The sequence below is a fragment of the Bos taurus genome, chromosome 15, assembly GCF_002263795.3.
Source record: "Bos taurus isolate L1 Dominette 01449 registration number 42190680 breed Hereford chromosome 15, ARS-UCD2.0, whole genome shotgun sequence".
Taxonomy (NCBI): Eukaryota; Metazoa; Chordata; class Mammalia; order Artiodactyla; family Bovidae; genus Bos; species Bos taurus.
In genome coordinates this window covers 48,334,233-48,345,735 of record NC_037342.1, presented here as the reverse complement: position 1 = coordinate 48,345,735, position 11,503 = coordinate 48,334,233, and the positions used below count along the sequence as shown (strand labels likewise).

General features: G+C 39.8%; 1 protein-coding gene across 2 annotated transcripts; it reads right to left on the bottom strand.

Annotated features, from left to right (window-relative positions):
• Positions 1-6,877: 6,877 nt before the first annotated feature.
• Positions 6,878-8,734, bottom strand: HBE1 (hemoglobin, epsilon 1). 2 transcript variants are annotated; one of them, NM_001110507.1, is made up of 3 exons: positions 8,563-8,734; positions 8,223-8,445; positions 6,878-7,132 (listed from the first exon to the last, which is right to left on the bottom strand). In NM_001110507.1, the coding sequence occupies exons 1-3, from the start codon at positions 8,652-8,654 to the stop codon at positions 7,004-7,006; spliced, it is 444 nt and encodes a 147-aa protein (NP_001103977.1). In that variant the 5' UTR covers positions 8,655-8,734; the 3' UTR covers positions 6,878-7,003. The 2 variants fall into 2 exon arrangements, with proteins under 2 accessions (NP_001103977.1, XP_059730899.1); XM_059874916.1 differs by having other exon boundaries at positions 8,223-8,621.
• Between the last annotated feature and the right edge of the window lie 2,769 nt (positions 8,735-11,503).

The window sequence follows — 11,503 nt, the reverse complement described above, 5'->3', positions numbered from 1 at the left end:
CTGGTTACATGGAAACTCTCTCTGGCCAGGACATGTATCTATGCATTCATATCAGAGAATACACTATTGAATGTTAAATAATAGGTGTTTCTGTGTTTAATGAAGAAAGTATAAGAATTCATCTTGGCAATGGCTCTGGATGAACTGAGTTGTCTCATGTGCTGGGTCCTCACTCCTGGCCGAGTGTGACTTTTCTTCACATCTAATCAGTCAGAGGCAACCTTCACTGACAGTACTCCACACACCACTGCCACTGTGATCTAAAGTGCTTTGTTCTCATGCATCCAAATAAGCATTTACAAGACTGGAAAAGACACATTTCTAGTGGGAGAGGGAATGATTCATTTTATCTCAGAATTTGTTGCTCCCACATTTTGACCTCCAGAAAGCTGGTTTGCTTCTCCCTGAGATCACTCTTACAAATATATATACATATAATAAAAATAATTTTCATGTGTATTTACAGAGAGACTCTAAAATTTAGAGTTCAACCCAATGTGTTTATATTAATAGCCAAATTTCTACTATTAGAAAATAAATCTTTTCTGTCTATTTGATATAGTGAGACATTTTTATCTATTCAGCCTGGAAAAGACTTAAACGTAAAATGTGGATAAAAATTTCTGTTTCTGGAAGCTGGTTTACCATGACAGAGTGGATAATCTGTGGGTACTGATTTATGTGAGCACTTTGGTACAGAGATATAAAGAAAATAGTTTGGATTAATCTCAAAAGGATTTGCTTCAAGAAAAGAGGTCAGAGAAATGAAAGAAAAAAACGGAAACTATGACCACAACCAGGAACCTCACTCACACTCAGCTGGGGTCTGGCTTGCAGGGTTGGCTCTGGGTACTTTCTATCTCTAGCCCTGATGCCCATCTTCATTGGAGTATGTGCCCCTGCAAGGCCTCAGACTCAGGGGCTTCTGCAGCTCTGAATGTTGGGGAATAACTGCCCATCTTTTCAGCAAAGCAGGCAATGATTCTGGAAGTTACCTCTAACTCTGGATTTTCTCTCACACTTTTTTAGACAGTCCCTCTTTCTGGGCATTTTACAAAGGTCTCTCTTCCTTGAAATGCTGTAGCCAGCCTGCTCACGTATATCTCCTAATGCAACAATCAATTTAACATTCCCTTCCTGGTGGTCCAGCGACTAAGATTCCAGTCTCCCAATGCAGGGTCCCCAGGTTCCATCCCTGGTCAGGGAACTAGATCTTACATGCCATATTTAAATATCCTGTGTGCTGCAAAGATCGAAGATCTTGCCTCCTACAACTAAGACCTGACACATCCAAATAAATAAATACAAATAAATATTTAAAAGAAAAAAGAAAATAAGTTCTGAAAAAAAATATATATCTTTCCTAGCCAGCTCTCTTCACTTTACCTAGACAGTTCCTTAGTAAAGCCCATGGGCAGTTCTTTGAGTTGACTTTGAAAAGAGGTATCTCCTGCTCTGACCTCAAACCCTTCCCATCCCAATCTGTCTTCACAAGGGTTATGACAAACCAGTTACTTTTAGAAAATATGTTCTTAGAATGGAATGACATCCTTGCCTGGATAGTGCCATCTTAAGACCTGGGCTAATTTTCCTGTAAAGAATCTCCACTTTGGTACTCCTCCTCCATCCAGAACTTTTGTCTTGACTGAAGTCTTTTTTTCCAGACCCACTTAAGACCCACTTGTTGATCTGGTCCTATGGAGTTTTCTTGTCCCCTGACACCTTTTCCCTCCTGCCAGAACACTCCCATATCTTTAACTGGAATAACTCACAAGTATGTGATTCTCCCAAGTGTATGTCCCAACCATATCCCTTTGGTGCTCTGTTTTTAATTTTCCTCCAGAAATCTCTACTTCATGAAATAAGTGAATGGTGAGCCCCCCTCACCCCCTCAAACACAGTTCAGCATAGAATCCCTAAGGATTGAACATATTTAAAAGCACGTGAGAAAGCAGACCTGAGGACAATACAGAGAACTCTTAGTAGAGCATTACTGCTACTGCTACTATAAAGCTGCTCCTTGGTGACACTACTACTGCACAGGATCCTCAGTGAATCTTGTAGGCCAGGGTGTTCACCAGTCCAGTCACCAGCTTCCTTCAGGCAGCCTGCACTGGGGCTTAATTCTGTGTCAAAATGGTTTGTCAAGACAATCACTAACACAATTTCCAGGAGCTGTGGAGGTGGAGAGAGATAACAGATGTGTACAGTGAGCAGAGAGTTGCAGGCTGGCCTTTCCACTCCCACTTAGAAAGAAGTGATATCAACTTCCCACAAAGCCTGGGGCATTGCCTTGTCTCTAAGCACAGTTAGTTTGTTCCCCTTGCTAGACTAGGAACTTGCCCATGATTTCCCTCTTCCTATCTTCCTTCATATTTTGTGGGCTTAAAAATAAACGCTCATAGCTTTTTATCATACTCACTCCAACCCACGTGTTCTAGCTGTTTCCCTCCCTCAGAGACATTTATCCCACTCCTGGATTTATAGGATGCAAACTTGAAATGGCTGTCTAGAAACAATTCTGTACAAATGCTCAACCAATGTATGAATGTGCTGTGTGGTTAGGTGTTCAGTCATGTACGAATCTTTGTGACCCCATGGTCTGCAGCCTGTCAGTCTCCTCTGTCCATAGGGATTCTCCAGGCAAGAATACTGGAGTGGTTGCCATGTCCTTCTCCAAGGTATTTTCCCAATCCAGGGATTGAACCCAGGTCTCCTGCATTGCAGACAGATTCTTTACTGTCTGAGCCACCAGAGAAGCCCTAATGTAAGAATAGCCTTAGCAATATATTTGTGAACTCTAGCTTCTTTTGTTGTACAGAGTCTGCATATGCTGCATAGACATTCTCCTTGGTAATTTTTTTTTTTTTTCTGCCTCCTGGAGAGGAAAAGAGAAAAATAACAAGTAAAGGCAAAGTTCCTTTCATACAGTAGACAATATCCTCATCTCTACATAGGCTTCTTTTTTTAATTTATTTATTTTAATTGGACGCTAGTTACTTTACAATATTGTATTGGTTTTGCCATACATTGACATGAATCCACCAGGGGTGTACGTGTGTATATAGGTTTCTTTTAAAAGTCAATAGAGTCCAAACAAACCCCTCTAGACTTCAGAAAGCAGTTTTTAGGCCCTAACACATTACATCTTGGTCTTAGTTCAGGTCCCTGGAGCTTCTTTCCTTTCAAACTCAATATTTCCAAATGTTTCACCTCCTATATCCATCCTTGTTTCCTTATAACCTCTCGGTTTTTGGACTCATCTCTTCTCTTTCCTCTAGACCTGTCTTGCTGATTCCTCAAATTCAGGCTTTGAATTTATTTTCTATTTCCTCACAAAATGATCTTTTTTTCTCCAAAGCTCAATCAGGTTCAATAATGATAACTATTCTTATAGCCAAATTTTTAAAAAAGCATTATTATTTAGAATAAAAATCACATATATTTATGAATACATATATACTAGATGGTGCTTATAGATAACATAAATACTGCCTCTAAAAGATAGAAGTTACAGATAAAGTTAATTATTTTTAGAGAAAGAGCTAAAGAAAGCTTATGTTCCAAGTTGTGAATTAAAAATGTGAGATATATTAGTGTATTTAATTCTGACAAAATAGACTTTGATAAGCATGATCAGTGAATGAGAACTTAAAGTATTAAGTGATGCTTCTCAAATTGTAGAGCTAGCAGGATGCTCAAATTCAAACCAAAGCAGCAAGCTCTTAGGTTTAGAGCTGGCTCCCCATTAGTACAAATGACAACACTAGGGAGAGACTAGGCAAGGGTCCCTTGATGGTACTCTGAGAAACACATTCCATCTCAAGAGAGCTGATCAAAACTATGTTTCTTACATTAAGTAAAATTAACTATAATGTTTTTTTCAAACTTTCATTCCCATGGGTTCTCAAATGTTCATTCAATAACTATTTGTTGGATGACTCTGTGTTATGATTTTTCTATGTACTGGAGATTTAATATAGACAAAAAAGAAAGCTTTCCTCTTTATCTAATTTTGTGGTGGAAGATACAGAAAATGAATAAGTAAACCCATCAACAAATAATTTCAGCTATTATCATTTGCTGTGAAGGAAATTAATATCTGGACATAATGAGAGAGGGACACAATTAGATCAGGAATAAATCTAAGAAGGTCATAGCTGAGGAGGCGCAGAATGAAAAGACTCTGTAGTGGAGAGTATTGGGATAGACATCCTGAAAGTTGGGACACTGGATCCAAATCTCTAAGGAAGATAAAACAAATGTCTGCTATGCTAAAAATATGAGTGATGGGTTGGTGTGGTTGATATGTAAATAATAAAAGTAAGAATGGCAGAAAATATTGTTTCAGAGAAAGCAAAAACCTAATAACTCAGAACTTCTCTTCTAGGATAGGGAATACAAAGCCATTCTAGTATTTTAAACCTGGTAATGACAATTTCTAAACCCTCTGACTCTTAAATTAATATTCCCAGATAATTGTGTTATCACATTATTTTTCTCAGCTGCCTTTTATGGTCTATCAACAATAATTAGACATCTTTTCATCTATTAAAGATTTGAGTCCTCTAGACCTGAATATATGCATATGAGTGTAAATTATATGTTTTTGTTTTCAGGTAAATTGTCCTGAACTGGCAAATTTTAGAACTAAACCTAGATCATTAAGGGAGGAAGAAAGTATCTTCTGCTTGCTCCTTCATCATCGCCATCCAGGAACCTTTGATATTCAGAATCGGAGTAATAGTTGAGAGGCAAGAAGGATGAAAAAGAGATCGATAGATTAAAAAGAGTACTTTGCTCTCATTTGTTGACTGACTGGGTGGAACGGTCTTGGTGCCACACAGAGCCTCTCTTTACTCTGTTTAGGGGCATAATAAAGGCTAATGGTGGACTTCCTTCGTGGTCCCATGTACAGGAATCCTCCTCACAACCCAGGGGACATGGATTCACTCTTTAGTTGGGAAACTAGGATCTCACATGTTGCAGGGCAACTCTACCCACCAGATGTAGCTACTGAGCTCACATGATGCGACAAAGATCTCCCATCCATTGAACACATCCCAATGTGTTCAAATCAATACATAGGCAATGGAACACAGAGAGACCAATGTGTTGACAGCCTGCAACAATGTAATCACTGGTCTTTTATTCCCATTGTGAAGACACAAGGCCAAAGTAGAAGGTAATTTACACGATGTACTATAATTAATGTGTGGGAGCAATGAAGTGAATGCCTCATAGAGTTAAATTTGCCAGTCCTCAAGAGGAAAGTTTGACTCAAAGCCTGGAGCTCATGATTCCCTGAGCAATCTGGCAATTATGCCCTCAAGAATAATTCAGTTAATGTTTCTCTTACATGAACTCCCCAGGTCACTGTAGGCCTCTTCTTTTTTTTTTTTTTTTTTTCTTTTTTTTATTATTATTTTATTATTATTATTATTATTATTTTTTACTTTACAATATTGTATTGGTTTTGCCATACACCAACATGCATCCACCACGGGTGTACACGTGTTTCTTTTTAGAACCACGCTGTGAGTTTTCTCATCTGCTGCCACCCCCTTCCTCCCCATTCACCCTAGCCAATCAGAAAATATGTCCTCTTCACTCTCCTCTTCTTCATCCTTCACTTTTTGCAGACCTCCTTGATCTTCTTTCAGGGCTTCCCCGGAGGCTTAGCAGTAAAGAATCTGCCTGCCAAGCAGAAGATGCAAGTTCCATCACTGGGTCAGGAAAATCCCATGGAGGAGGAAATGGCAATCAGCTCCAGCATTCTTGCCAGGAAAATTTCATGGATAAGGAGCCTGGTGGGCTACAGTCCGTAAGGTCACAAAAAGTCAAACATGGCTGAACACACGGCTTTTCTTGGATTGAGGCCATTATATCTGTTCTCCTCAATTAGAATCCATGTCTGGTCTCTGCAATTTTCAATTCATTTTGTGTGAATTAAGCAGATTACTTGCCCCCTCTAAATCCTACTCCTTGAGTCATTTAAAGTTCTAAGAATACCTATTGCTTACTCATGCTACTATCACAGTAATAACTTTTATTTTTATGTTCAAAGACTTATATTATCTAGTCTTTCCTAATTGTATATGTCTTAATATCTCTTCCACTTCCAGAGAGCCACATTCATGCACATTACTGAGCACTGGCTGGCTAATTTTAGACTATGAGACTTTGTTAGTATCTTATCTCCTACATGAAATCTTGGTCATCCTCCTGTCTCCCCAATTTATATACTATCATAACTCTAATTTTATTTTAGTGCACACTACATTTAACCAGAATATGATGCAGAATGATTTCAAGTGTATTAGCCTTGGCTTTGTAAGGAGACAGTGGAATCCTTTAGAAAGGGTAGGCTATTGTTGATTCATGGAGATTTTTTTGAAAATTCTCAGCCATCCTTCAACTGATCTTCTATCTTCAATTCAATCTCATAAGATATATGACAACTTAGTTGAGCTAAAATGTACATTAGAACAAATTGAAAAAGTAACCAGAGTCTAGATGATGAATCCCTACAAAACTTTTACTTTTTTCTGCAAACTCTCTGACGTGTACCATAAATATATCTTGCTTTTTCTCAGACACCACTTACTACTTCTGCCTTCCTGATGCAGTAAGTCATGCCACCGTGAACTGTGACATTCAGTCCCCAACCACTAAAATAAATATTTCCCACCCTGGAAAACTTCTTTCCCCACCTTAGCTTTCTCTCAATCATCCTTCCATAATGTCTATATTCTATTCATGAGCTGCCCAAATGCTTCTCTAAGGACTCTTACTTCTTCCTATGTCTCTCCCCATTCTTCAGATAATGAACTGTTTCTCCTTTAGTACAAGATGAAATGATGGAGAAGATACAATGTTAATTTTTGATCACTGAATAGAATGTACTTTATTAAACAGAAGCTGGGCTCTCAAGGCCAAACCCCAGTCCCCAAGGGCAGAAGGGAGGCACTGGGGACACAAAATGGTGAATTGAAAAGAGGATTCAGTGGTATTTGTGGGCCAGAGCAGTGGCAACACCAGACACCAGCTTCTGCCAGGCAGCCTGCACGTCAGGGGTGAATTCTCTGCCAAAGTGAGTAGCCAGAATAATCACAATCACATTGCCCAGGAGCTGTTGGGTGAGAGACAGAATGAGAATTAGGTATGCCAAGTTGAAGTTTGCTGAAAGAGTTGCAGAAAATAATGGCTTAGTACCTAAACCCACTCCCAAGTCCACATCTTAAACTTCTCCATGGGTTGTACCTGTACAATAAACTCAGATGAGCTTGTCCTTCAATTTAGTTTAAATTCTATGAGCCCTCCATACAATATTTTGTCTACCTATATCCCTTGGCTCTCTCCTATTTCATTATTTTTATTTGCCTCCTTCCCTCCCTCTAGTTTTTATATTCATAGGATTTCAGGACTGCATGGGTTGTTAGAATGAGCTTAGTAAAGCCTCGATTCAATGCAGCAATAAGCTTCCACTTAGTCACAATACTGATGGGTAATTTAATTGAGAATTGATCAATTTTTCTTTAAGATGATCTGGCTAAAAATTATTCTCCCAAGTATCTTCCTAAACTTCAGTCATCAAGAATCACATAGGATAATTCTCCTTTCTTGAGATTGGACTTCTTCTATCAAAAGCCAGATTTCATTTCTCCTTGAACAAATATGCTATTCTTTGATATTCTCTGGGGTAAATACATCCAGTTCTGACAGAAGTTCCAGAAAATTTTTAAGCAAACTTAAGGATGCTCATCATGGTGCTAATGATAAAGAACCTGCCTGCTATTGAAGGAGATGTAAGGGATACAGATATGATCCCTGGGCTGGGCAGATCCCCTGGAAAAAGAAATGGCAACACATTCCTGTATTCTTGCCTGGAGCTCTTTTTTAATGCTCTTAACATCCTTTTATTTTTTTAATTTATTTATTTTAATTAGAGGTTAATTACTTTACAATATTGTATTGGTTTTCCCATACATCAACATGAATCCTCTGCAGGTATACACGTGTTCCCCATCCTGAACCCCACTATGTCACTAGTCCTGAATCAACGTGGTCTCAGTATGCCCACTGGAAGTCTGCCCTCTTAACACCTAGTTTGATCTACGATTTCTGAGATTTTTTCTAGTCTTTTCAATAAAACACTCAACTTCCATTATTATTGCAAAGTAAAAAGCCACAGGGAACACATGAACACTTCCTAAACTCACCCTGAAGTTCTCAGGATCCACATGCAACTTGTCACAGTGCAGCTCACTCAGCTTAGCGAAGGCACCTTTGAGGTTGTCCAAATTCTTAATAGCTTCTCCGAAGGAGGTCAGCACCTTCTTGCCATGGGCCTTGACCTTGGGGTTTCCCATTATGGCAGAGGCAGAGGACAGGTTGCCAAAGCTGTCAAAGAATCTCTGGGTCCAGGGGTAGACGACCAGGAGCCTATGACATGGAAACATAGCAGATGGAAAATCAGCGACTGAGAAATTTTTGAAGAATTTTTTGGCCAATTTTCCAGGCTCATATTCACCATCCTCCCCCATGAAGTCCACTTCCTACCTGCCCAGAGCCTCGCCTCCAGCCTCTTCCACATTGACTTTGCCCCACAGGCCAGTGATAGCAGCCTTCTCCTCGGCAGTAAAATGCACCATGATGTCAAGTTGTGGAGCTTACAGGTGATCACAGAAGCATCAGAAGCAAGTCTGTGCTGCTGCTGGATGCTGTGGCCTTTTATTCTTAACTGCTGAACTTCTGCCCCCTTGCTCCCCCTTGTCCTTTGAAGTCATTGGTCAAGGTTAGGCTGTGTCCCTCAGGGGTGGAGTCAGGTCAGCTGATGGTCAGCAAGGAAGATGTATATTGAGTGTATGATAACCTATTGGTTCCTGAGACATCTTTCGTTTGTTAGATCCTCCTCTATCCCCAACACTATTTTCCACTCATTCCCCATTTTCACCCTCTGTTCTTCCCCTGTCATCCTCCACAATTGTATCCATCCCTCCTATTCTCCTTCTTCCAGAATGATCCATTGAGTGTAGCTAAGCACCAGACAAGGAAGGAGTTCTATTCAAACCATTTTAGTATCGGTTAAAGATGGTGAGATGGTAACAAGGACAAAAACATGCTCAAGATAAAAAATACTACTGTAGACAAGAAACTCAATCAGTTCTAGCTCTCTTGAGGAGTGAATTATAGACAAGCTCTGGATTTTAGTTTTCCAAGGGAGAAGAAAACCAAACAAAACAGACACTCATGGTTACTTCATGAAGCTGAATGGAATGCAAGAGATCTATAATAGAACTAAGAGCTCAATCCCAAATTAAAATATCCAAAGGTTATTTCATAGAACAGGCAGAATAAGCTTACATCCTGTGCTTCCAGGGAACTCTGTTCATTTCTCTGTGACAAGGGAAACTGTCTATTCTGGAGATATTGCCCTGAGTGTTCTTCTTAATTTTCTCTTCTTATTTATACCAGCTAGGCAGCTAAGAAATCTTAAATTATTTAAAACCAGGACTTGTGATCACACTGAGGAAACATGAATTGATATGAGAGTCTAGGTATTGGAGTATGTTCAATGTTTGTTGAAGCCATCAGTGATGGAGACTTCAAAATTCTCTAGTGCCTTGTTTTGTTTTGAATTTTGATGTCCCTGTTGTCTGTAGGCTTCCCTAAGAACATGTCATCATGAAATAGAGTATGCAATTTTTTCAGCTGTGATCCATCGTTATTATACAGGAGTTGATATGATGGTAAGGAATGATGGAGGCAAACCAGCATATAATTCTATAATTAAAAAATTAACCTTTAGTGGATCAATTTTCCTGGGCTGTGACCTTCACAAATATTCCTTTCTTCCCCCACTCCCTTAAGAAAATAAGAAAGACACTCTGGGTTAGACTACATAACCTAGGATGACACACTTCTAGGTCAAGAGAGCAGATATTTTATCACTAATATAGAAGACCAATGAAAGGACAAGAGACATCGGGTTAAACTGTGAAGAATAGCCCCTGTGTGAATAAGAGCAATTTTTTTTCCCTGTATTTGGTTTGTAGGTGCTCAGCAAATTCTATATTTCTATATTTAGTTTCTATAGTTCTAGATATAGTTTCAGGTGTTCAGTAAGTTGATTCAGTTATACAGTAATCCCCCTATATATGAACTTGCAAGTTGCAAACTTTCAAAGATGTGAATTTGTGTTCCATCAACTTCAGGTGTGAGTGAAATTGCAGCTTGCTCTCCATCTCCTATTGCTGATGATCCTCCAGCTCTACCATCTCCCACCTCTTCTCCCTCCTCCAGCCAGTAACTCTTCTTGCCTGTTCACTCGATGCCAGCCCCTGTATGCCAGCTGCTGTGCTGTACTACAGTAGTTTTCAAGATAGTATACTTTAAGATCAAAAATGTTGTCTTTATTTTTTGTATTTGTTTTTTGTGTTATTTGTGTAACAAGTATTGTAAACACATCACAGTACAGTACTTTATAGCTGCTTATGTTAGTTGACAGAGAAGGCAACGGCAACCCACTCCAGTACTCCTGCCTGGAAAACCCCATAGATGGAGGAGCCTGGTGGGCTGCAGTCCATGGGGTCACTAAGAGTCGGACATGACTGAGCGACTTCACTTTCACTTTTCACTTTCCTGCATTGGAGAAGGAAATGGCAACCCACTCCAGTGTTCTTGCCTGGAGAATCCCAGGGACGGGGCAGCCTGGTGGGCTGCCGTCTATGGGGTTGCACAGAGTTGGACACGACTGAAGCAACTTAGCAGCAGCAGCATGTTAGTTGATTTTTAGTTGACTGAGTGCATGCTCAGTCATGTCCAACTCTGTAACCCTAAGGACTGTAACCTGCCAGGTTAATATGTCCATGAGATTTTTCCAAGCAAGAATACTGGAGTGGGTTGCCATTTCCTTCTCCAGGGTATCTTCCTAACCCACAAACTGAGCCCATGCCTCTTGTATCTCTTGCATTGCAGTTGAATTCTTTACTGCTTGAGCCATCAGGGAAGCCTCATTAGTTGGGTACCTAGCTAACTTTGTTGGATCTAGGAACAAATTGGATTTATGAACACACTGTCAGAATTGAACTCATTCATATACATGGAACTTAATGTTTATATATAATATATATTTTCAAATTGTCTTCCCTTGTAGTCTATTACAAAACATTGAGAATAGTTCCCTGTGCTATACAGTAAGTATATCTATTTAATATATAGTAGTGTGTTTATCAGAGAAGGTGACGGCACCCCACTCCAGTACTCTTGCCTGGAAAATTCCATGGATGGAGGAGCCTGGTAGGCTGCAGTCCATGGGATCACTGAGAGCTGGACACAACTGAGTGACTTCACTTTCACTTTTCATTTTCATGCATTGGAGAAGGAAATGGCAACCCACTCCAGTGTTCTTGCCTGGAGAATCCCAGGGACAGAGGAGCCTTGTGGGCTGCCGCCTATGGGGTCACACAGAGTCGGACATGACTGAAGCGACTTAGCAGCA